This window comes from Hemicordylus capensis, chromosome 13, assembly GCF_027244095.1.
Source record: "Hemicordylus capensis ecotype Gifberg chromosome 13, rHemCap1.1.pri, whole genome shotgun sequence".
Classification (NCBI taxonomy): domain Eukaryota; kingdom Metazoa; phylum Chordata; class Lepidosauria; order Squamata; family Cordylidae; genus Hemicordylus; species Hemicordylus capensis.
In genome coordinates, this window is record NC_069669.1 from 3355783 (window position 1) to 3381067 (window position 25285).

Sequence of the window (25285 nt, forward strand, 5' to 3'; positions counted from 1 at the left end):
GCTTTTGCTAAAGAGAGCTTTCACAGATAACTCTATAGAGGCATGCCCAGCACATGGATGTGCTGCGTTTCCTTGGGAAGGTGAGTAGCACATATGTGCCACATGTGTGGTTGTATGTGTGTATGCATGTGTGTGCTGCTTACAACCTCCTGAAAGTGTCTGAACTTGTATTTTTGAGCTGATATTATGGTAAGGTTATCTGAAAGATGGGTGTCAGATGTTTGGACAGGGGCACAATTTCAGTGCTTGCCCTAGGCACTATTTCCCCTAGATACACCCCTGCCGTTTGCCCAGTGATGGCTCCGTCCCTGACCCAGCTATGATAGCAGTTACAGGGAAACACAAATCATTAATACAGTCCTTTTTGGGAGTGTGCAGGTCAAGAATGTGACTTGGTGGACTCTTGGTCCAGAACAGCGGCCTCCTCCTCCAGAACTCCCCATGCCAAAATCAGTATCTGAGAATGGCTTCTCCGGGACAGAAAAGGAAGGTAAGCCTGAACTGAGGTTCCATGTTGTTGTCATGACTGAAGCTGTTGATAAACAGATCCTCTAAGACAGGAGATTTCAATCTGGGGTCCCCAGATGTTGTTGGACTACAACTCCCATAATCCCCAGCCACAATGGCTGAAAACCCTGGGAGTTGTAGTCCAACAACATGTTGGGACTCACCCTGTTCTATGAATTTGTCCAGTCTTTAGAAGGGTTCCCTGGGAGTTGTAGTCCAACAACATCTTGGGACTCCACCCTATTCTATGAATTTGTCCAGTCTTTAGAAGGGTTCCCTCATTCTTCTCCCTATCTCTCCATTCCTGACAGAATCCCAGGAAGGGCACCCATGGAAATGCCTCTGCAGTGGGGTGGCCTGCAACTCCCTTTCTGTGAAAGCAGAAAAAGCCCCGGTGAAGGTCCCTGGGGACATAACAGAATCCCCGTTCTGGTCTCGGATCTGCTGCCTCAACGCCATTGTCCTGATTTGCGTCAATGTCTTTTTCTATGGTTATTTTGCTTAAGAATATCTCCTGTGAGTTGGAGAAAGAGGCAGGCAGAGTGAGGAGGAAGAACATTGGGATGTATGTAGAAAGAAGTGAAGTGTCCCTTGATGATTGTGTTAAAAAACAACATTTCAGCTAATGGAGCCTTTACCTTTGTACATTAATTCAAGGCGGGGTACTTTGGATTGGTATAAGATATTTCACTTTTGCTAGCATATGCTGAAACTCATCTTTGAAACTGTGAGGGTCTGGAATAGTTTTTGACAAAATGATAAGCTGGGGGGAGTAAATAGCAGGAAGGGGCCTTCATGTGCAAGCATCTAAAAAATGTATAACGAACTCGGCTTGGCTCACCCAAATCTGTACGGTTTCAAAAGTTCCACAATGCACTAGAAAGTAACAAGCACACCCAATGCCATTTTGCTGTCTCCAAAATAGACTATGAAATGATGGGCAGGTAAGAGATTTCTAAGAACGGAAGCCTTTGAAAAGCCAGCTATCATGTTTTGGTACATCTGACCTGAAGCCTTAGAGTGTTCCTAGTTTGTGGTCCTGATGTGGCAATTTCTGGTTACCCATGAATGATGCAAACACACCCTGCGACTCCCTTGTTAAGCACCTAGGCTCTGGCATGCAGGACTCCCTGCATGACTGTGGCAGTTTGCAAGCAGAAGCAATATTTGGCCCAACTCTGCTGCTCTACAGTGCCAGCACTGGAGATGGCCAGGGGTGGTATTGCAGCTACAGAAGACAAAGGAGGCCAATAGTTTCCCACTTCAGCTCCATCACTGCCAATGGACAGAGACTGGTTTCCAGCTCCAGCAGGGATCAGGTGAGGCAAGGAGCCGACAGCATCCCATCTGGTCTTCTAAAGCTGCTGACCCTAGCTTGGCTTCTCAGACTGAATGACTCATTGCCTGGACATAGACTGAGCCTGTTTATCAGTCTTCTTGATGGTGTGCTGGTTTGCTCTCTCCTGACCACCCACTTAATCTGCCTGTCTTGACCCCTGGTAGAGGCAGCCCCTTGTCTCCAGACCACCGACTCTGACACCCTTGCAAGAGAAGATGAGATGATGTCCTGGCAATTGATCTGCAGAAGGAAAGCTCTTGGAAAACCCTCTCTCGTAATTCTGACCATGGAGAACCAAGAGAAATATGGCTGCAGGTATGAGGTCCTAACCGGGTAGATATTTCTGGCTGCCAGTATTATTGGCACTATGCATCCCATAATGTTTGGCTAGCCTGAAGAGGAAAATGGGGCTGATAAAATGAGGAGAAATGGGATTGAAATGCAATCAGAGGAGGGTACAGTAAATTAGCATCAGCTGGGAGAGGCCATAGCTTGGTGCCAGAGTTCCTGCCCTGCATTCAGAAGGTTCCAGGTTCAATCCCTGGCCGCATCGCCAGTTAAAAGAATATCAGGTTTCTGGCAGAGCTAGAAAATACTTTTCTCTGCCTCAGACCTTGGAATGCTGCTGCCAGGCATTGCTTGAGATGGACTAATAAAGCGCCATAAGGCAATAAAGCAGTAGGTACATACGTTAGAGGGATCAGCCGTAGCTCATTGGTGGAACAATACCTTTGCATGTAGAAGACAGTGGTTCCAGTCAAAAAGATCTTAGCTAACAGGGTTAGGAAAACCCCTTCTCTTTCCCTGCAGGGCTGCTGCCAGTCAGAACAGATAGGAGCATAGGAAGCTGCCGAGTCAGACCATTGGTCCATCTAGCTCAGTATTTTCTACCCAGACTGGCAGCAGCCTCTCCAAGGTTGCAGGCTGCAGGAGTCTCTCTCAGCCCTATCTTGGAGATGCTGCCAGGGAGGGAACTTGGAACCTTATGTATGCAAGCATGAAGATGCTCTTCCCAGAGCAGCCCCAAAGTGGAATATCTTACAGTGTTCACACATGTAGTCTCCCATTTAAATGCAAACCAGGACAGACCCTGCTTACCAGAGGGGACAACTCATGCTTGCTTCCACGAGACCTGCTCTCTCAATAATATTGAGCTGGATCAGGGGTGTCCAACTGCAGTCCTCTAGCTGTTTCTGGCCTACAACTCCCATAATCCCCAGTCACAATGACCAGTAGCTGGGAATGATGGGAGCTGTAGGCCAAAGCCGCTGGAGGGCCTCAGGTGGTCAGCCCTGTGCTAGATGGACCAATGGACAGACTCAGTCAACGGCAGCTTCAGGTGTTCCATAGATCCTGATAAGGCCTGTTCTATAATCCCAGTGATTACAGAATGGAAACATCAGGCTCTGTGGCGGTATAAATAGATGGTGGGCATGAGAAGTTGAAGGAGATGACCGAAGATCATGTTTATCAGACTCAGGCCCACCACATTCCTATCTGGTGACCCAGGTAAAAAGGAAACAGCTTTGAACAAGTTTTTGACAAAATGGGGAACAGAGAATTGTGATGGGGAGTTCCCCTCTGACACCCACGAGCCCTCTGTTCCAGCAGTGGAAAACCACCCATGTGTGAAAGGCCTTTTTCACAACTGCTGTGCACTGAGTTGACACTTGCAATGAGCTGTCCACTATGACCCCAAGATCACTCACCTGGTCAGTCACTGACAGCTCAGACCCCATCAATATATATGTGTATAAGTTGGGGTTTTTTTTTGCCCCAATATGCATCACTATGCATCAATATGCATCAATATGCTTGCTTACATTGATCTGCATTTGCCATTTTGTCGCCCTCTCACCCAGTTTGGAGAGATCCTTTTGGAACTCCTCACAGTCTGTTGTGGATTTCACTACCCTAAATAGTTTAATGTCATCTGCAAATCTGGCCACTTTGCTGGTTACCCCAACTTCTATATCATTTATGAAGAAGTTAAAGAGCACTGGTCCCAGTATCGATCCCTGGGGGACCCCACTTCCTACTTCCCTCCATTGTGAAAACTGTCAATTTATTCCTACTCTCTGTTTCCTGTCCTTCAACCAGTCACCAGTCCACACATGGACCTGTCCCCTTATTCCATGACTGCTCAGTTTACTCAAGAGCCTTTGGTGGGGAACTTTGTCAAAAGCTTTTTGGAAGTCCACATATACTATGTCAAATGGATCACCTTTATCCACATGCCTGTTGACACTCGCAAAGAACTCCAAAAGGTTAGTGAGGCAAGACTTTCCCTTGCAGAAGCCATGCCGGTTCTCCTTCAGCAAGGCCTGTTCTTCTATATGTTTCACAATGTATGCTTTCCATCAAATTACCCGGCACAGAAGTTAAGCTAACCGGCCTGTAGTTTCCCAGATCCCCCCTGGATCCCTTCTTGAAAATCAGAGTACATTAGCTACTTTCCAGTCCTCTGGTACAGAGCCTGACTGCAGGGACAAGTAAGTTACACATCTTGTTCAAGTGAGCTACATCCTGGGTGAGGCACTGAGAAATTCTAATGCACAAGCAAAGGGAGAAGAATGTATTTACAAGAAAAGGCTGCATCTGCAAGAACAGGCTGGATGCTTGTTCAGCAGTCATTTCCCTTCCACAGGGGATACTGGAAACAGCAGTTCTGTGCATGGCACACCTGGGACTTCCAGCACAATTCTCAGCATCCTCACTGAGATAAAGTCCCCCAGCTTGTTTAAGGAAGCTACAATGGCATCAAACCAATATATATTTGCAATGTAGACATGCCCTGTCAGAGCTAGCAGGGATCACCATTCGTCTGCCCCACTTGTGCAGACGGTGTGATCTGCCATCAGCATTTGGTTCTGGCTGGAAATTCAGACAACCAGGAAGGATGCAGGGACTGCAGCTCTCAGATGGGTGGAGAGTTGGCACTTATGTGAGGGAGCCCCCTTTGTCCTCCTCCTGGAAAAAAGTCTGAGTGGGACGACCATCCCCTCGATTTTCTGTGGCACTTCTGGCCTCAATTTGAAAAGTCTTTGGCTACTGCAAAAGGGTCCTCCAGTTGGAGCATGAGCAGGGCCGGTCATATGCGCAGGGGGAAAACATAGTTCCTGGGGAAGAGGCCGCTTTTCACACCAATCTTCCCTCTCCACCAGTCGGGGTCGGAACAATCCTGGATTTCAATGATGTCTCCTCTCTGGAAGCTCAGCTGGGATGCATTTTGGGCAGAGAAGTTGAACTGCGCTTGGACGAACTTTGGAGTCCTGGGCTGCAAGGAAATGAAAACAAGACGAGGATTGGGGAAACACGTTTACATAAGAGCCAGCCTGCTGGATCAGCCCCAAGGCCCATCTGATCCCACATCCTGCCTCTGAACGTGGAGATTGCCTATAGCCATCAAGACTATTAGCCATTGATAGACCTGACCCCTGTGAATTTGTCTAAGCCTCTTTTAAAGCCATCCAAGCTGGTGGCCATCACCACATCACGTGGCAGAAAATCCCATAGATTAATGATGTGCTGTGTGAAAAGGTGCTTCCTTTTGTCGGTCCCACATTTCAAACCACAGGGCTCTGTGGGCACCAGGAGTCAAAATTGACTTGATGGCACACTTTACCTTTACATTTCCATGCAATTAGTTTCATGGGTAGCCAACTAATGGCGCAGCGGGGAAATGCTTGACTAACAAGCAGAAGGTTGCTGGTTCGAATCCCGGCTGGTACTATATCAGGCAACTGCAATATAGAAAGATGCTGAAAGGCATCATCTCATACTGCATGGGAGGAGGCAATAGTCAACCCCTCCTGTATTCTAAAAAAAAACACACCACAGGGCTCTGTGGGTGCTAGGAGTCAAAATTGATTTGATGGCACACTTTACCTTTTCCTTTAGTTTCATGGGATGACCCCTGGTTCTAGCAGGGGTGTAGACTTCTCAGTTTCCGGGGGGGGGGCATGGGGCACATGGGAGGAGAGGACTTGTGGTAGCAAGCATGAATTCTCCTCTTTGCTAAGCAGGGCCCACCCTGGTTTACATTTGAATGGGAGTCTACATGTGAGCACTGTAAGATATTCCCCTTAGGGGATGGGGTCGCTTTGGGCAGAGCAGCTGCATGCATAGAGCACCACTAGCTTTTCTCCTTCTTATACTGCTTCTCATCAGAGAATTATAGAGTGGAAGGGCCCTGAGAGGCAGCTGTGTCTCCTAAGAACTTGCTGAGCTGCTACAAAGAGAACACAGGACTGACTGTGTTGTTCAACTGACTGATGAACTTGAGCATGAGAGCTTGCTGATGCGACCTGGCAGCCAGGGAGGGCATTGCCTCCCCCAGGAAATCTGGAGGAGGGCTTGAGCCCCACCGCCCCCACGAACCTTATGCCCCTGGGCTCTAGTGTTGTGAGAGAGGGAGAAGAACGTCTCTCTTTCTCCACTCTCTCCACATCATGCATAGTTTTATAGAGCTCCATCATGTCTCCACTTAGTCACTTTTTTCTAAATTAAACTAACCTTTTCCTAAACTAATCTGACTCTTACCAGGGGTTCCTCTCTCCCATCTGTTTGCCCAGGTGTGCAGTTTTGCATCAAGTGCAGTGGCCACACAATGGACAGAGGGGATGAGAGGAATGAGCAGACAGGAGCTGTTGGTAGACGTTGGGAGATGGGCAGTGTATTTTAGGAAAAGGAATGGAAAGAGGCACTGCACCAGTCTTGTAAGCCCAATCTTTTAAGACTTCCTCCAGCAAAAGCCAACCAGGTGGGAACTAAAGATGGAAGGAAAACAAGTAGATATGGGAACAATCCAAGGGAGACCTCAACTTACACCCCCTCTTACTTCCTGCTTTTTCATATGATCTCGGAGAAAGAGTTGCTCCTTCTTAGCGATGGAGTTGGTTCTGTAGAAATCCACCAGTTGGTTTATAGAAGTGAACTTATCGTCCCAGAGATAATACTTGCTATTCTTCTCCCGGAGCACTTTGAAATGTAGGACATGATCTCCATAGCTGTAGAAGGATGCATAGAATGATGTTAGCAAAGACGAGGCTGCTTTCCAGATTACACACTACAACAGTGTCACTACATGTTCGTTAAACACACCACTACGTGTGCTTCTGTACTGCCTGTGTTTCTACATCGCAGTCCTTGCACTGTCAGCAAGGTGCCGTTCACATTTCCAATGCCTTCTTTCGGGTTTTATCTTTGCGTTACAGTGCTACAAGGTTGGCAAAACAACAACTACAAAAAGCTGTATTTTCCCATTGCAGGAGGTTTGCGCAAGCTAGAAAAGACTGCTCCTCCTGCTGGTGGCTTTGCACAACACCCTTTATTTACGGTTTCAAGATGATCCTCCCAAGCTGAAGTAAGCGACCACTGCTGTAGCGTGTAATCTAGAAAGTGCCAAGAAGGGAGTGATAATCCCTGAGGCAGGAGATTTCATAGCCTAGCCACCATGGTTGTTTATCACATCCATGATGACCTGGGTGTGACTTTCGACCTGTTGTCATAGACAGGATGCACAGCCTATGGCTGCTTCCCATTTTTTTGCAACTCTGCCTCACTTAAAATACATTTGTATCTTTTCCTCAAAGAAGGACAGCATTCTGCTTCCTGTGTACATTATGCACATCAACCAACTTTGCATATATTTGCATAATTTATTCTGAGTCACGGGAGAAGCAAAACAGAACATTAAAGCACTGACTGATGATAGATTTGGAATCCTGTTCATCTGCCCTCTCTGGCATCTGAAAGTTCGCTAACCATTCTCAAGCACATATTAGAGACTAGGAACTGGCTTTCAAAAATAAATAAGAAAATGAAAGCCAAGATTTTCACAAAATATCACATACTAATATCTGAAGAGCCACTTAATGGCACAGTGGGGAAGTAACTTGCCTAGGGAGCAAGAGGTGGCCGTTTTGAATCCCCGCTAGTCAGGGGTGTAGCAAGGTTGCTTGGAGTGGGCCCAGAGACAAGATTTTAAAATGCCCCCCCCCCAGAAGCTCAGCTCATGAAGTAAAGAAATCCTAAATTATTTTTTTTAAGGTTTTGTAAATTGTGGACAATGCAAGTCATTTCATGGTCCTAGAGAAAGACCTGCTGTTCTGGTAGCTCCAGGTCTTAACACTCACATCAATTTCGGAGGATGAATACCACTGAAGGAAGCCCGGGCAGGTGTGCGGCTGGGGGAGTCAGTCATGTGACTTGCCTCTGGGGGGGGGGCAAGGCAGTGGGCCCCCAGACAACTGTCTCCCCTTGCCCTATTATACTTACGCCCCTGCCGCTGGTATGTTTCCCAGACTATGGGAAACACCTATATCGGGCAAGCAGCGATATAGGAAGATGCTGAAAGGCATCATCTCACACTGCACAGGAGATGGCCATGGGAAACCCCTCCTGTATTTTACCAAAGGAAACCACAGGGCTCTGTGGGCGCCCGGAGACGACACTGACTCAATGGCACAACTTGACCTTTAATTTTTGAAGGGCGTGATCACTAAATTTTGGAATGCACACATTCTTTTACCAGTTTATTGATGCTCTCTAAGGACTTTTCAAGTGGTTGGTGCAGCATCAGAGTAGGTGGGCTTCTGTCTCTGGTGCTGGGTGGTGTCATGCAGGGGTTCTCAGATTTTGACCGGTGTGGCTGCTGGGACTGATGAGAGCTGTAGTCCAACAACAGCTAAGGATCCAAGTTTGAGAACTCCGGCTGTAAGGTTTTCTGCTTTGTATTTCTGCCACATGTACTTTTGACTGGGTTTGTTCATATCATATTTTAATATTTGAGTGGGGGTGGGTTTTTGTTTTTGCTATGTGGAGACTATTGCATTCTATTTTGGGGGGTGCTTTGAGTTTCCTATATGGAGGCAGGAAGGCAGGATACAAGTCCTTTGAAAAAGTATGGCGATTAACAGTCCATCTCTCAGCCAGAGATGTCGCTGCTGCAAGTGTCTCCTGCCAGCCAAGCAGCACCTCCTGTAGCCAGATCCTTATGAGGGATTAAAACTGCTTTGCTGATGGGCGTCTCTCCAGGTGCCACTCTACCTCTCTTGTTTGCATGAGCAGGAACAAGAAGCTCAGTCTGCTGATGCCAGAAATGGAGAAGGGAGAAATAATCTGGGGATTATTTTGCGGGGTAAAGACTTTTGATTCAGCATGCACATGCAGAGTAAGAGATGAGAAAAGGAACACTCACTATTTAGCCATTCCAAGCCTCCCACTCAACACCAGTGGCTTTTTGCAAGACAATTTGCAGAGGAGTGAGCCGACCGACCACTTGAATTTCAAAAAATTGGGGCAACAGCAAAGGCATTGAGGGTCTCTGGCAGAGACTTCCAGATGCCATCATCTCTGTGCTTCTGTGAGTTTCTCAGAGGGGAGGGTATTGCTGGCCTACTTTCTGCTGCTCTACAGCACCACCACTGCAGATGGCCAGAGGGTAGTATAGCAGCTACTAACTCAGCAGGAGTCAGGTGATATAATGGGCTTTACCCAATAGGGTTGCATTTCATTGCCTCTACTGGAGATGATCAGAGGGTGGAATCACAGCTACCGAGTCAGCAGAGGTCAGGTTACCCAAGGAATCTATAAAACGGCTGGCTCCAGCTTAGCTACTCCATCTGAATGACTTGTCACTCAGGCAAGATAAAATTGCTTGCAGACAGACAAGCGTACAGATCATGTCAGTACGAGGGAGTCTTCAGTGAACCAAGGAAAAAAAATTTGCATCATAAATTTTTTTGCTGAAAAGTCCTCTCTATTATCAGTGCTTTGTAACTTTACAGCTGGACGAGGCAAAAGCAGAAGTGCGGGATGCCCCCGACCTCCCCCCCCCGTGTCTCTCCTGCCACAGATGCCCTGCAGATGAAAACCACACCCTATTATCTCAAACTTGTAAAACCTACAAAGAACCTGGCTGTTTAGGTGGGGAAGAAAAGGCCAATTGCGAGCAGCTGTTTCCCATCCCAGGAGCATGACGTCCCATTTTTAATAGCCCTACTTAAACAGGCATCTGGGCAGAGAGGTGTGGTGATGTCACGTCAATCTTTGTGCCATGCTGAGGCACGGGTTGACTTTGTGCCACCAACTTGCCCCAAACAGGCCCGGGATGGGCTCTTTGGCTTCTTTTCGAGATGCACCCAGAAGCGACGGCGCCTTCGTAAATCTGGGAACAGGCAGGCAAGCGGCTTGCCCCATGACTTATGGCCAGGCTATGTAAACTACGGGAGGGGGCATCTGGGGACACCAGCCTGCTTGTACATGTTTGACATCAGTGCATAGCCAATGCACTGCCCTTGAAAACAGGGTTGCTTCATGGTTGGTCCGTTCTGGAGAGCAGCGTGGTAGCATTTTGCCCCAGATACTAAGCTTGTTCTCACGATCCTAATTAGGATAGCATGTATATCCTGCCCTAGTTCAGGAGCTGTGCACGATCCCATATTGTGACGGTGTGCAAGTAAGATGCAAGGCCGGAGGGGGAGGAAGTGACTGTCCGGGAGAGAGGAGCTAGAGTGGAGGGCACCTTTCTACCCAGCACTTTAGTGAGGTAGGAGAAAACTACCTTCCCCTCAATCCAGCTCCTCTCTCCCAGACGGTTATTTCCCCCCCTTATGAACTTGGGTGGAGAGCTGGTCTTGTGGAAGCGGGCATGAATCGTCCCCTTTGCTGAACAGGGTCCACCCTGGTTTGCATTTGAATGGGAGACTGCATGTGTGAACACTGAGAGAGTCCCCTTAGGGCAGGGCTGCTCAGATGTTGGCCTACAACTCTCATAATCCTTGGCTATTGGCCACTATGGCTGGGGATTATGGGAGTTGTAGTCCAAACACAGCTGGGGGGGGCAAAGTTGAGCAGGCCTGCGTTAGGGGATGGGGACGCTCTGGGAAGAGCACCTGCATGATTGCATGCAGAAGGTTCCAAGTTCCCTTTCTTGCATCTCCAAAGATAGGGCTGAGAGAGATTCCTGCCTGCAGCCTTGGAGAAGCCGCTGCCAGTCTGGGTAGATGAAACTGAGTTAGATAGACCAAGGGTCTGACTCGGTAGAAGTCAGCTTCCCGTGTCCCTGTGCTATGCCTGACATCTCCAGTGTCAGTGGTTCAAGACCCCATGTGGGTTTTGACCCTCCTCCTGGGTTGCCTTGCCAGCTGGCTTTTAAATGGCATCTGAAGTGTGAAATATCCTTTCCTGATGTATGGGTTTGTGTGTGTGTGTGTCTAAGAAGCTGCTTTTTCTCTCCAAATCAACTCGATTTGCTCCACTGCTTCTGCCAAGGTCAACACACGTGCGTTGGACAAATGGAATCTAGTGTGAGAACGGCTGGAGGGCAGACCAAGGCCTCCGTGCAGCCTCTCCTGCTGCAAGGCCCCAACCATCCAAATGTCTTGCTGGCAAGCTGGGTTTGCCTGCCTTCCTCTGTCCTGCCCTCAGTGGGTCCTGGGGCTGTGATCCTAGGCATGCTTCCCTGGAAGCCATCCCCACTGTATGTAGTAGTGGAATTTAGTTCTGAGTGGACCTGTAGAGAGAGGAGGACTGGGCTGTTGCATGCTTAAAGCCTGGTTATTTCACTGGAACGTCTGTGGGATCTCCGCATACAGCTCCAATGGCTGTTTCCAGATCCAGTTCAAGGCGCCGGTTATAACTTTTAAAGTCCTTAATGGTTTGGGTCCTGCAGGGGTGCAGACAGCTCCTCACCGAAATGACTGGGGCGGGGGAGAGAAATGTATTTGGAGGGAGAGTTCAGTAAAATTAGGGGAACTCCTCAAATGCTTAGGTGTGGGGTAGGGAGGATCTCCACCCCAAGGCCCTGGATAGCTGAAGGACCGCCTGCTCCTGAAAGTTTCTGCCTGCCTGAGAAGGTCATCAGAGGGGGCTCTACGCTGTGTGTTGATGCTGTGGCAGGCTCAGTTGTCATGCACATGGAACAGGGCCTTCTTGGTCCTTGCCCCCAGGATGTTTTCCACAAAGAGCTTTAAAGCCCCTTCGCTCACATCTCCTCTGGAATGGAGGGCGTGCATTCACATACCGGCCAGATTGCCCCTGAAGTCCCTACGAGTTCACACACCATTCGGGTTTTTCACAGTGCGTTAGAGTGCAGCCCGATTGTGGTAAAAGTGGTTTAAAAAACCAACTTTTCGTGTCGGGTTTTGAGGATAACTGAGTTCGCAGTAAAGCCTCGCAGGAAACTCACGGTAAAACCTGCAGTTTGGAGAACTCCCAGGTTTTGGAACGCTGAAGAGCATGGACATCTGCTCTTCAGTCTGCCTTGCTGCCTCTAAGAGGCTGGTAAAGACCTGGCTGTCTGCTCAGTCCTTTAAGGGGTGTTGATTTCTCTTTTGGCTCTCAGTGCTGCTGCTTTTATGTGATTAATTTTTGTTTTATTTTGTTTTTGTGGTTTTTTAAAAAAAATTGTGCAGATTGCATGGTTGTTTTTAATAGGTATGTTGTGACTGCTTTGAGATTTGTTATGAAAGGCAGTATATAAACATAAAGTTAAAGTGTGCCGTTGAGTCAGTGTCGACTCCTGGCTCCCACAGAGCCCTGTGGTTTTCTTTGGTAGAATCCAGGAGGGGTTGACCATGGCCTCCTCCCATGCAGTATGAGATGATGCCTTTCAGCATCTTCCTATAGTGCTGCTGCCCGATATAGGCCTGGGAGACATACCAGCGGGGATTTGAACCAGCAATCCCTGGCTTGCTAGTCAAGTCATATCCCTGCTGTGCCATTAGGTGGCTTGATATAAATGTAGTAATCAATAAAAAATAAAAATGCACCGACTCGACAGCACGACTTTACACACTAGGCCAGGGAACGGCAACCTTTCAGAAGTGGTGGGTCAAATATTCACTCTAATCAAATATTTTGTGTGCCAGAAATACATTTCAGTGTTTGGGAGGGCTCTCTCTCGCTCACCTCCAATGGGGGGGGGCACAGGGTCAGGAGGTCCCCCGTGGAGGGTTGCCTCCCCCCCCAATTCCCATGCAGCCCCTCAAAACCAGTCCTGCTGCTGAGGCATCAAGGATTTCTCTCTGACTTGGCTCTGGGGCTGGTTTAGGTTGGCTGCATGCTGGAAATCAGGGGAAGAGGGAAGAAGGATGAGCCACTGATTTCCAGCATGTAGCCCCTCTAAACAATCCCCGGAGTCAAGTCAGAGGGAAATGGCTTCACAGGGTGATTTTTTTTCCCCCTTTAGAATTTTTTGTGCCACTCAAAAAAGGTGAGTGCCGCTCAGAATCCTTTTGCGGCCCACCACAAACACGTGTGGCGTAAGCTGCCGACCTAGGCTGGCAGAGCCTCACCCAGAGCCTTCTGGGTCCCTCCAGAGCATACCACCTTGGGGTGCTCCCAGCCTGATGTTCTTCTGTGGGAGAAGATGCCCCGGAGCGCAGGGCTGGGCACAGTCCAAGTTCAAGTTTGGACTGATATTCTGACACACAAGGAGGGAACACCCTGGCATGTGCCTACCCCACAGCCAGCTTTCCATGCCAAGGGCCGCCTGTGATGAAGAGCAGGCCCCAAGGAACAAAGTGAGCTCATCCTTCTCTCTGCCAATCCACACGCCCTCCTCCTCCTCGACCTGGGAGTTATTTGTACATGTCTTCATGCTGCGGGGGTAAATGTTGAGCGAAGCCACGTCGAATCACACTCACGGCACTGAGGGAATCAGCCCCTCCCCTCTGATCTCGGGTTTTGTTTTGATGCACGTTCACATGGCATGCCTCCGTGTTTTTCTTCTAGCCAATGGCGGGGAGGGGGGCGGAGCTTTCTAAAGAGCTATATCTGCATTTGTAAAGAGAGTATTCTTCTTATCATGCTTATGATTCTATGTCAGTGCCTCTCCCTACTTGCTCCAGCGGTTTTCAGAAAAGGTCGCTTAAAACCAGCATTTAAAAAACCCTGCTGCACCATTAGGTGGCTAGGGCCTAGTGTGTACCCACCAACATTTCACAGGGGGAAAGAGGGACTTGGAACACCCCTATCCTCCTAGCTCAATCGGCATGCATAATGGATTCCCGTCATACAACAAGATAAACTTGCATGCACACATATGAAAATCTTATTCATGCTGTATTTCAGCAAGAGAGTCTTTGTTTCCTCTAACCTTATAGAAGCGTTTTCGTGTTAAGAATAAGGTCTGGTGTCCCAGTTGCTTGCCAGTGCATGTCCCTGCATTCATGCACAATCTGGACAAAGGACAAGCTAACTGCAAAATCCCGCCACAGTGTTAGGCACTTTTTTTTGGTAGCGATCCAACTGGCTGCCATCACCCCACCAGCCTCGTAGTAACGGCTGCGTTCGTTTTGTTCCCAAAGAACAGGTACAAGCTGGAGGTGGTGGAAGCCAGCAGGATCCCCAACAACAAAGGCTCCACTGTGAAGAAGCAGTTTGTGGAAAGCGAAGGAAGCAGGAGCCGTGAGGCACGCCAAGGAAAGTGCTGGGCAAAGCTGGAATCTGGCCCAGCTTGGCTTCTGCCTGAATGTTGCCTCCGGGAATGGAAGGTGGGAGGTCAATGTCCAATTTCCGGGTACAATCCAAGTTGCTGGTTTTGACCTTTAGAGCCCTTAATGGTCTGGGCCCTGGATACCTGACGGACCGCCTGCTCCCAAGGGTTGTTGCCCTCTCCACGAGGTCATCGGGAGAGGGGGCTGCTCCGTGTGCTAACAATGAGGGAGGCTCACTTTCCGTGCACACAGAGCAGGGCCTTTCCCGTGATTGCCCCCAGACTTTGGAATGCTCTCCCAGTGGGCACCCGCTCCCCAGTCTCCATCACCATTTTTAGAAAGCAAGTAAAATCTTGGCTTTTTACCCAGGTTTTTAGATGAGTGTTTTGTTGCTGCTTTGTATCTTTTGGTTATATTGTACATGTCTTTTAAACTTTTTAATTAGATTTGTATTTTTATATTCCAATTTAATTTTTATTGTGCAGTTTTATATTGCTTTAATTGTCTTGTAAACCACCTTGATATTATTTCGATGAAAGGCGGTATACACAATTAACAATAAACAAACAAACAAATTTAAGGCCCAAGTAGATTTCCAGCCTGAAATTTAACAATCAGTCAATCAATCAAAGGCCCAAGTAGATTTCCAGCTTGATTGGAGCAAGGCACTTTCTGCAAAGGTGCACGTGCTCCAGCCGTCTCTATTTCCCTGGGACAGTCCCTGCTTTCCCACGTCCATCCCTGGTGAAATGGGTGGAGCAGAACTGCCCACCCCCTTTAAACGACACCTCTGGACTTCCCAATGGGGTTGCAACCTGCAAATTGCTAGCTCTCTTTGAGCATGCCTCATTGAGTCAAACCCTTGGTTCATCTAGCTCAAGATTGTCTACACTGACTGGCAACAGCTTTTCATGGTTTTAGGCAGGGGCCTTTTGCAGGCCTACCTGGAGGCTTAACACACGGGACTTCTGCCCCGAATCTCCTTCGGGAGAGAATGTGTGCATTCACACACCAGCCAAACTTACCCCGAACTGCCGACAAGATCCTTGGACCCACTCCACACACAAGTCGGGCTTTGTGATGCAAATTCTAGCTTATCTTGAGGTATTTCCAGATTTTTAAAATGCTGGTTTTAGGCTACTTTTTCTGAAAATGCCAGAGCAAACAGGGAGAGGCGCTGATGTAGAATCATTAGCATGATGATAGGGGTACGCTCTTTACAAATGCAGATCTATCTCTGCAGGGAACTCTCTCCCTCCCTGCATCTGCTGGGAAGGAAAACACGGATGCTTGCCATGTGTACTTGCAAAAATGAAAGCTGAGAGCAGAGGGGAGGGGAGTGTACTTCCACAAGTGTACTTCGAAGTGGCTTCGCTCAACATTTACCCCGAAGCCTGAAGCCAAGTATGAATAACCCGCAGGAGATGCTGCTAGGGATTGAACCTGGGACCTTCTGCGTGCCAAAGCAGATGCTTTTCCACAAACATATTGTCTGCATTCCCAAAGGAGAGAGGTGTTCCAAATGGCCATAATTTGGAGGGGTGGAAATATCACCTTCCAAAATTTCTTCCTTGTTGATGACGCAAGGAACTGGCCTGTTTGAATGTAGCTGCCCCAGGGATGGAAATTGAACTGATTGACATCAAACATCTTTGCGAGAATTTCAGAAGGTCATAACCTTCATGTGATGGCTGCCATTGCCTCTTAAGGAATGACTGGAATGGATCTATGAAAGAAGCTCTCTTTTGTGGCAATCACCTGCTCAGCACTTGGTATCTGCCAGGAGAGGTTTTACAAGTTTTGGACATATGATAAATGAAGAAATTAACAAGGCATCTGGAGAAAGGAATATGGATCTATAGCTGCAGGTGTTGAAGCCCCATCTGTCTTATAAAGGGGGAGGAAGGGCACGGTAGCAGCAATGTGTGGAATTATTAATGCTAGGAAGAGAGCACAGAGAGTCATTCCCCCTCCTCTCTCGGAACACTAGAACAAAAGAGTCTGCTCTGCCCAATGAAATAGGCAGTAGGTTCAACGATAGACAAAAGGAAGAATTTCCCCATGATGGGCTTATGGAACTCACTGCTAAAAGGACCTTAAATTGGGGTGTTAGAAAGTACGGCTTGGAGGACTACTGGCTAATTTCAAGTAGCTTATCTAGGCCTGCTGGTTTGCAGGGTGCGGTGGTGGTGGTGGTGGGGGAGAGAAGTTATATGAACCTATGGAACACTTTATGCTGACAGTGGTAATGTGTCCACAGCACTTTTTTCAATACTTTTGCATTTTATCAACTGTCTGTAGAAACTTTAAACGTCATCAAGAGCAGGAGGATCTATGCATGAGAATGGATGTCAGTGCTTTTGTTCTTCTTGGTGCATGGATCACAGAAATGGACAGGGGAGGTTACTGAGCCTCTTTAAAGAGGGTTGTTGTGAGGATTAAATGAATGTAGGGCTGTACACTCCTTGGTGGGATAAAATAGAATTAATAACACGTTCTTTTTAATATGGGGGAGGATTCAAGCCTGCAGTCCCCAGCCTGCAGTCAGAAGTGGTATAGTCCCAACAGAGCTGTACCAGAAAATCCTGAATAGGAAGGCCAGGTCCTAGTAAGAACCGTGCATCCAATACACAAACTGTCGCTTGGGAAAAGCCAGTTTGAACATCTGTAGTGCATACTGAGTGCCCTCTAGTGGTGTTCCTATAACAAGGCGGCACCATTGGGGAAAGAGTAGGATAGGAGTTCTCAAACAAGAGTCCCCAGATGTTGTTGGACTACAACTCCCATCATCCCCTGCCACAGTGGCCAAAGGGGATGATGGCAATTGCTGTCCAACAACTTCTGGGGAGCCACCTGGGGAGGAGAGCTGGTCTTGTGGTAGCAAGCATGAATTGTCCCCTTTGCTAAGCAGGGTTTGTCCTGGTCTGAATGGGAGACAACATGTGTGAGCACTGGAAGATATTCCCCTCAGGGGATGGGGCCGCTCTGGGAAGAGCATCTGCATACCTGCATGCTGAAGGTTCCAAGTTCCCTAGCTCGCATCTGCAGATAGGGCTGAGGGAGATTCCTGCTGCCTGCAGCCTTGAAGAAGCCGCTGCCAGTCTGTGTAAACAATACTGAACTAGAAGGACCAAGGGTCTGACTCCGTATATGGCAGCTTCCTATGTTCCTATGACCCAAGTCTGCGAACCCCTGGAGTTGGGATCTCATTTATTTTCACAGATGTTTCCACCTACCCAGCCACTGTCGATACGAACATTTCAGACACTTAGCTGCAAAAACTGACGTATGTTCGTCAGTGTTCGTATCAGGACAATGTTCTCGAATCACCACTGTCTTCAGCAGCACCCCAATAGACTTACTTCACGGAGATGGAGAATTCTCCAGGGCTGCTCTCGCTTTCCCTGATCAGAAAAGCTCCCCGGAACTGCCGTTTTAAGAGGACCTGTTCAGCCTCCTGTCTGGAAATCTTGCCAGAGTACCACCTGAAGGAGAAAGCCAGAACATGGCATCAGTGGAAGGGTTGCCAACAGTCCAGAAAAAAACCAAGCTGGGAATGCTCCTGGACCTTGAGTGATCAGCAGGGTGTTTTTCACACAGCAGGCTTTACTGTGAATCAATTTAAAAATCAATTTTAAAAAGCCTGAGTGAACAGAATGGTCTTCACCCAGTGTCTAAAAGAACAAAGTGATGATGCCAGGTGAACCTCACTGGGGAGGCTATTCCATAGATGGAACAGATGGGGTGCCATCACCGAAAAGGCCCTCTCCCTAGTAGCCACCCGCCTCACCTTGTTTGGCAGGGGTACCCGAAGAAGGGCCTCCAAAGAAGATCTTAAAGTTGGGACATATGGAGCAAGGTGCTCTTTCAGGTAACCTGGTCCCAAGCCACTGAGGGCTTTAAAGGTTGAAACCAGCACTTTGAATTGGGCCTGGAAACAGACTGGCTAGATAGAAGACAGCATGGTTATTTCCCCCCTCCAAAATCAGTGATGCTTTTCACAAAGGGTGCCCACCCCAAAAGACCTCCTTGGCATTATGCAAAAACCAGAAAGCTACTTACGGGTGAGGCTTCATCTTAATGTAATTCTTTGGGACGAGCCCTTCATAGCCAAAGAGCTCTGCTTTGTACCAGTTCTGGTCGTCTTCCATGTTGAGGACCTGAAGAGTCCCAAAGAGAAGGGAGACATGTTAGTCTCGAGCTGAGATGATGGGCTAGAGCAGAAGGCAAGCTCCCCTTTCCACATGCATTCTTGTGGGGCTGGCCAACTTGAGGCTCTCCAGCTGTTTTAGGACTACAACTCCCATCATCCCTAGCTGCAGTATATTGCAATTAATTATTAATATTATTCTATTCCTTATTTACAAAAAATATTTAGCAGATTTCTGTACTGCTCCAGGTATAAATCTCTGGGCAGTTTACAAACTTACAAGCACAAAACAACCATTAAAAGCATTAAATCAATTAAAAGTTCATAAAAATAAATAACCGCAAAATTTAAAACTTTTGAACTAAAAGTCGCATTAAACAGGGGTGTTTCCTGGTGTTTCTCAAAGGCAACCAGAGATGGGGGAGGCTCTGGTAACCAGAGACAGGGAGGTATCCTAGTCCTCCTGGGGCAACCCTAGAGAAGGCCGGCTTTTGGGTCGCCACCAAATGAGCTGGTGGCAACCACAACCAGAGCTCCCCTGATGTTCTTAATAGGCGGTGGGGTTCGTGAAGAAGGAGGCACTCTCTTAAATATTAGTGCTAGCTGACAAATAATAATAATAATGCATTCGTTTAATAAACGTCAGCGAATAAATGTTTGGGTTACTGCTGGTACTAACCAGGGAGAATGCTGAAGGGTTAAAAATCAAAGAAGGCCTTTGGGTTTTCTGTTGATAAATGGGGAGTGTGCCCCTTTTCATAAGGCAGATGCACTGCTTGCTTTTTCCGGTGGAGTCCCCCGCCTCCTCTCTCAGCTGCACAAACAGGATCTGAGATTCCTCTGGGGACTCTCTCTGGGCACCCTCTGCTTGGCTACGGCAGGCGTCCCAGGAGGCTCAGCAGAGGAAGATCATCTTGCTGAGACACTTTCAGCAAGCTGCAGCTGCAAAAGAGGCTGCGCCATGGAAGCAGCTCTGACCCTGGGATATGCATGCATGCTTCCATGTAGCACAAGATTCTTTGGCTGGCAGCAGGCAAAAGCTCGGGCTGAGCACAGAGCAGGCTCCCTGGCATGGCTAGATCCCTGACCCCACATATCTGGCATGCATGAAGGAGGACAGAACAGGAGAAAAGGGGACCCCTGTGGCAGGCCATGCACTCCGCTTACACAGGCTGTTCAGCTGAATGCATGCTTGCCCATCTGGACTCCTTCATTTTCTCTGCTCTAGTCCGTCATAAGGAGGAGGAGGAGAGGAAGAGGAGGAGGAAGTGGTGGTGGTGTAGGCTAGTAAACCGACTACACAGTTTCCTTTTTATGGTCAGTTTACTGACACAGGAGGGAAAGCAAGCTAAATACTTGAATAAAGCAAAAACCCGAGAGACCAAGTCCTTATATGAAGGATCTCGTGCTCACTGCTGCATGTGTGTTCCACATAACATGTGAGGAACTGTACATGTATGCAGATCTGCTCCTGTGTACGCTGAACACAGATTGTACCTGGGTGGGACATCGCATGTGAATAGGCCTGTGGCTATGGGGGTTCTCAAACTTGGGTCCTCCGACTGTGTCCAGGGACTCCACATCCCCTGGGGCCCCCCCAATCCTCTTAAGTGTGTCCTGGGTGGTGTGGTCGCCGGTGGTCCGCACTGTGCTAGGCGGCTGAGTGCGACTGTGACCTGTGCTGCTGGTACCTCCAGTGACTGCTGCTGCCTGGTGTCTATTTTGCGTTTCTTTTTAGATTGTGAGCCCTTTGGGGACAGGGAGACATTGTTCCCTCTAACAGGGATCCCCAGATGTTGTTGAAGACAACTCCCATAATTCCCAAACAAAAGCCATTGCAGCTGGGGATTCTGCGAATTCAACCCCACCATCCCCTAGAGAGAATCATAATGCCAGAGAGGTGCTTGCAATCCAGATTTTGCAAAGACATAGGAGCCGCCTCAAAGCTAGAGTTGGCCACAAAAATCCACACTCTGAGAATCTCAATTTTCGTTTTTAAAACTGAAACTGGTTTCTAGACCTTCCTATTACTGCAAATATAGGCTTGGCAAAATCTCCAGAGCCTCACCAAAAATCCCAGTGGTCAAGGCAGTATATTTGTGCCTCGTTCTTTCTCCACCTTATCGGAAGGACTGGGATAAATTATGCCAATATATGCACATTAGCAACGGGTGCATCATTTTCACAGGCTGTTTAAAAGCACAGTTTACACGTAGCTCTAGAGCCAGGGTAGGCAGCCGTGGCTCCCAGCTGTTGATGAACTACAACTCCCATCGTCCGTGGCTGGGGGTGATGGGAGTTGTCGTTCAGCAACAGCTGGAGAGCCAAGGTGCCCTTGAGATGGGTTTGCATCGACCCTTCAGCATAGGATGTACCTTCAGTGTGTCGCCTTTCTTAAAGGTCAATTCATCCTTGTCGTCAGCCTGGAAGTTATACAAAGCCACAGCTTCCATCCTTGGGCTGGTCCTCCTCAGATGTCCAACAGGAAAATGCAGTGTGCACGACACCCTCCGTGCCTGCTTAACCTTGCTGGCCTTTGTGGGCGGGTGGGATCGAAGATACTGACAGGATACCGCGAATAAATTATTTTAAGGAGCTCCCAGTCCAACTTTCTTCTGCCTCTTCAGCTCACAGCTACTGAAGACTTGCTTCCTGTCTCTTAGGGCAGGCCCAGAGATGGTTAAGAGAGAGAGAGAGAGAGAGAAAGAAAAAAAATCCATGTGTGAAAGTAAGACAGGAAACTTATTTGAATATGGTTGCAAGTGGGGCGTATGTGTGGGACAGAGAAATGGTACCAGGAAATGACACCTGCTGAGTGACCCCTGCCTTCTGTCACGGAGGGCCTTCTGCTCTTCTCCTGGTGGGGCGGGAGGTTGCCAACTTTTTAATTAGCCTCTGCTCATGTGCCTTTGGAAGCAACTTGATCTGAAGACAGGAGCAGGTCATCTTGCTCATCTCTGTCATGAAGAGGAATATAGGAAGCTACCTTCTATTGAGTCAGACCATTGGTCCATCTAGGTCAGTATTGCCTACACAGCCTGGCAGTGGCTTCTCCAAGATTGCAGGCAGGAGTCTCTCTCAGCCCTAACTTTGAGATGCTGCCAGGAAGAAACTTGGGACTTCCTGATCCTCTTCCCAGACCAGCTCCATCCCCTGAGGGGAATATCTTACAGTGCTCACACTTGTCTCCCACTCAAATGTAAACCAGGGGAGACCCTGCTTAACAAAGGGGACAAATCCTGCTTGCTACCACAAGACCAGCTCTTGTAGTAGCATCACCAGATGATTTCTGCAGATAGAGCTGCTGTAAAAGACACAGGAGTATGCCATGTTGGGATTTTCCTGGTCCGTTGGCAACCTTCTGTGGGCCTTCTCTGGGCTTCAAAGGAAAAACAGTTCCCTTTTTGCATGTAAAAAACATGCAGTGTCTCCCCATCTGCCCTGAGAAGCCCTGCTGTCGCCTCTGAGCTGGGAAGTCCCCCCATTCATATGACACTTTGGTAAAGAGCTTTGCCATCATGCCTCAGCACTCCCACGCAAATGTCTGCAGCAGGGACAGAATCAGCTTGACAGCAGACCAAAAGGCGGAACAAAAACTATGGCCCACTCACTCAAAGAACTGGTGCCCCCTTTTATTTGTGCCTTGCCTGGGAAATGAGTTCCAAAGCTGCAGAACCACAACCCAAACCATGTACGCCCAGGGCTTCTCAAACGTGGCTTCCCAGATGCTGTTGGACTACAGCTCCCATCACCCCCAGCCACAATGGCCCAAGGAGACCCAAGATTGAGAACTCTGCGGTGATGAATCTAAGGGGCATTGCTCACTCACTCTGGTGGTTGATTCTGCTAGGCTAAAAAACTAGACCTAGGGAGGAGAGCTGGTCTTGTGGTAACAAGCACCAATGGTTCCCTTTGCTAAATCAATTCAATTCTGGCTGTTAGGAAGGGGAGAGATGTGTTGTATTCTATCCAGTGTCTTTTATGTTTTGTGGTTGAGACGTTTGTCCCAGTGGGGATCCTGTGCAGAGAGTGTGGGGGGTGGAGTCAGAAAGGAAAATGAGGAGAAGGAGAAAATGGGCTTTTTCATGAATAAACTTAAAATTACTTTGTGTTTGTGAAGGAAGCCGCGATAGAACACCAGCCCTGAGTTCTGCCAGGGATTGAATCTGGAACTTCTTGCTCCACCACTGAGTTTCAGCCTCCTTGTCCCCTGTAAGTAAAGTGTGCCGTCAAGTCGATTTCAACTCCTGGCGCCCTGTGGTTGTCTTTGGTAGAACGCAGGAAGGGTTGACCATTGCCTCCTCACGCGCAGTATGAGATGATGCCTTTCAGCATCTTCCTATATTGCTGCTGCCTAATAGAGTACCAGCGGGGAGTCGAACTGGCAGCCTTCTGCTTGTTATTTTATTTATTTATTTATTTATTTACATTTCTATCCCACTACATACTGAAGTTTCTCATCACAACAACCCTGTGAGGTAGGTTAGGCTGAGAGAGAAGTGACTGGTCCAGAGTCACCCAGCAAGTGTCAGTCCAGCATTTCCCTGCTGCACCACTTAAGGTGACCCCTGCCCCCTGTAGCTTCTGTCAAAGGCATAAAAACAGGGCTTTCGTTTTTCTTATCCTTGTCAGGGTTGGTTGAATATCCTGTCAGCGATAAACCAGCACGATTTTATTTTGCACCCAGATAGCTGCATGTCCTGACTTGGACACAAGGAGGCAGATTCATCTTCCAACATCTTGCATGGAGACTCTCCAAATCACACTGAAAACTCTGTTGCGGGGCTGTTTTGCAAATGAGACCAACCCTAAAGCTGCCTCTCGACTTGTCCAGGTAGGTCTCTCATGCTTGCAATTCTAACAAAATAAATCTTGGAACCTAGAAAGGAAATATTTTTCTAACAATCCCATTGGGCTCCCCCCACCCGCCGCCCCCCACACATGGAGAGAGCGTCATGCTTCTGTGGTGTGGCCATTTGGGTTTGGTGAGAGTCTGTCTGTCAGATTTAAAACAGTGCAATAATCCATCAGAGAGAGGGGAAAACCCGGGGTAAGTAGAAACCTTTCCCCTGCATTTCCAGTTGGTCTCCAGCCTTTACGACTCCTTTGTAACCTCCATATCTCCCCTGGAGCCTCACCTTGCTTTTGCCCTGACCCCATCAATGGCACTAGGAACAATATTGGTGGGATGGGGCAGAAGTGAGCACAGAGGGCAGTTTGTACTATGAATGCTTCGGTTAATTAGGAAAATGGCGCTGTATTGATTATTAGGGAAATGGAGGGGATGTGGTTTTTCAATGTGAATGTGATGGTGGGGGTCACACTTTCCTTTCTTACTCTCAGGATATCATCAGTAAAAGGGAAATGCATGAAGCACAAACTTATCAAGAGCTATCTGTGGGGTCAGCCCAAATGCTAGGCCGACCTAGGTGGTTGCATAGGGCACCAATTCTGGGGTGGATGGGGGGGATAAACAGTGCAAGAATATAGCACTGCCAATTATTCTCCCTCTCCCCGACCCTCGTCGTATTGCACCCCTGAAGTACTGCACAGAGGTGTAAGGATGTCATATGCCTTAGTGCACCCTGCTCCCCAAAAGGCCTGTACATTCTGCCTCCCCCCCCCGAAATTGTACCTCAGCCCCCAATAAACATGACCGGAATGGGTGGGGAGGAGGCAGGGAAGCAGGCCTGATCACAGGCTTTGGCTGCCCCTGTCATCGGAGTCATCGGAGGAGGAGCCGGCCCGGGGCCAGGAGTCCTCTCCCCAGGGCTGCCAGCTGACACTTGCTCTTATTGCCAGCCTGGTGTGCAGAAATCAAGAGGCGTTTGGCTTTTTACGGTGTTTGCTTTCTAGCATAGAGATAAACATTATTGCATCGAGAGGTGTTTTATGGTTTTGGCAAACAGGCCGTTGCGATAACAAGAACACTGGAACCCAGCAAGATCAAACACATTTGCAGATCTGGATGATGGGGATTCTGGCTGTCATCTAAGCACCCCCCCCCATTGCAGTCCAAGACATTTTGCTTCCTCCGCTGCTGAGACGCTGCCCCTGCTGTGCTGGGGCTGGATAGGGCCAGTTGCTCTCCCCCTGCTAAATATAAGAGAATCACTATTTTTAAAGGGGATACAATGAGACGATACTGAGCTAGCTGGACCGGTGGTCTGACTCAAGGAGGCAGCTTCTTATGTTGCTAGGTTTCCTGGAGGGACCTGACTGGGCCCCATGGGGAGCAGTGGGGTGGAGGACTGGGTGGTGCTTTGGTCTGATCCAGCGCGGCTCTTCTGAAGGCTCTGGTGGCCGTTGGACGGCAGGATTGCCACATCCTCTAGGCCTGTACCCACCCTCAAGAAACGCTCAATCTGCTCTCTTTAGGAGACATGTGCTCTTACTTTGGTTAATTGCAGCCACACTAATTGGATCATGCGGCTGCTTGCACATGGATCTGGGGCCAGCTGGTCTCGGTGGTGCTGTTGTGAGGGCAGGCCTCGCATCGGAGCTGGCTGAAGCTCATTTCAAGGGGGCATACCTGTCCAGCAGGTATTTCAGAAGCAGCAGCTGGTATTTCTGTCTGGACTGCAGGAGAGAGCTGTCCGACTAGTGGTTCGAGCCAACCCGGTGGCCAGCCCGGAGGCTCTGCAACTGTTGTTGGACTACAGCACCCATGACCCCCTGCTGCTATAAATTGCAGACAGGGTGTTTGGATTTTTAGTCCTGCAACAGTTGGAGAGCCTCCAGCTGGCCACGCCTGAGCGTTGATCAGGGCTGCACAACTCCAGCCTTTTTTTTCGGACTACAGCAACCATCATCCCCAGCCACAGCAGCCAATAGTCAGAGGTGATG

General features: G+C 48.6%; 2 protein-coding genes across 3 annotated transcripts in view; one reads left to right on the top strand and one right to left on the bottom strand.

Annotated features, from left to right (window-relative positions):
* SLC5A10 (solute carrier family 5 member 10) overlaps positions 1-1130 on the top strand; it is a 73968-nt gene extending 72838 nt beyond the window's left edge. The window contains exons 11-12 of the mRNA XM_053277175.1: positions 379-490; positions 819-1130. Of these exons, the coding sequence (XP_053133150.1) occupies positions 379-490; positions 819-1012 (306 nt within the window). The 3' untranslated portion in view covers positions 1013-1130. The remainder of the gene's footprint in view (positions 1-378; positions 491-818) is intronic.
* Positions 1131-4400: 3270 nt separating this feature from the next.
* GRAP (GRB2 related adaptor protein) lies at positions 4401-21048 on the bottom strand. Of its 2 annotated transcripts, none has more exons than XM_053277174.1 (5): positions 20815-21048; positions 18352-18449; positions 17652-17774; positions 6687-6855; positions 4401-5123 (listed from the first exon to the last, which is right to left on the bottom strand). In XM_053277174.1, exons 1-5 carry the CDS (start codon positions 20890-20892, stop codon positions 4938-4940), a joined length of 654 nt encoding a protein of 217 aa, XP_053133149.1. In that variant the 5' UTR covers positions 20893-21048; the 3' UTR covers positions 4401-4937. The 2 variants fall into 2 exon arrangements, with proteins under 2 accessions (XP_053133149.1, XP_053133148.1); XM_053277173.1 differs by having other exon boundaries at positions 6675-6855.
* Positions 21049-25285: the final 4237 nt, after the last annotated feature.

Bases quoted from the DNA above. Each gene is read 5' to 3' on its own strand.
- GRAP (XM_053277173.1), bottom strand. From the start codon at position 20,892: ATGGAAGCTGTGGCTTTGTATAACTTCCAGGCTGACGACAAGGATGAA. The intron at 18,450-20,814 runs GTACATCCTATG...GGGACTCTTCAG, and splicing joins AGAAAGGCGACACACTGAAG to GTCCTCAACATGGAAGACGA. The intron at 17,775-18,351 runs GTAAGTAGCTTT...TTTCTCCTTCAG, and splicing joins ATTAAGATGAAGCCTCACCC to GTGGTACTCTGGCAAGATTT.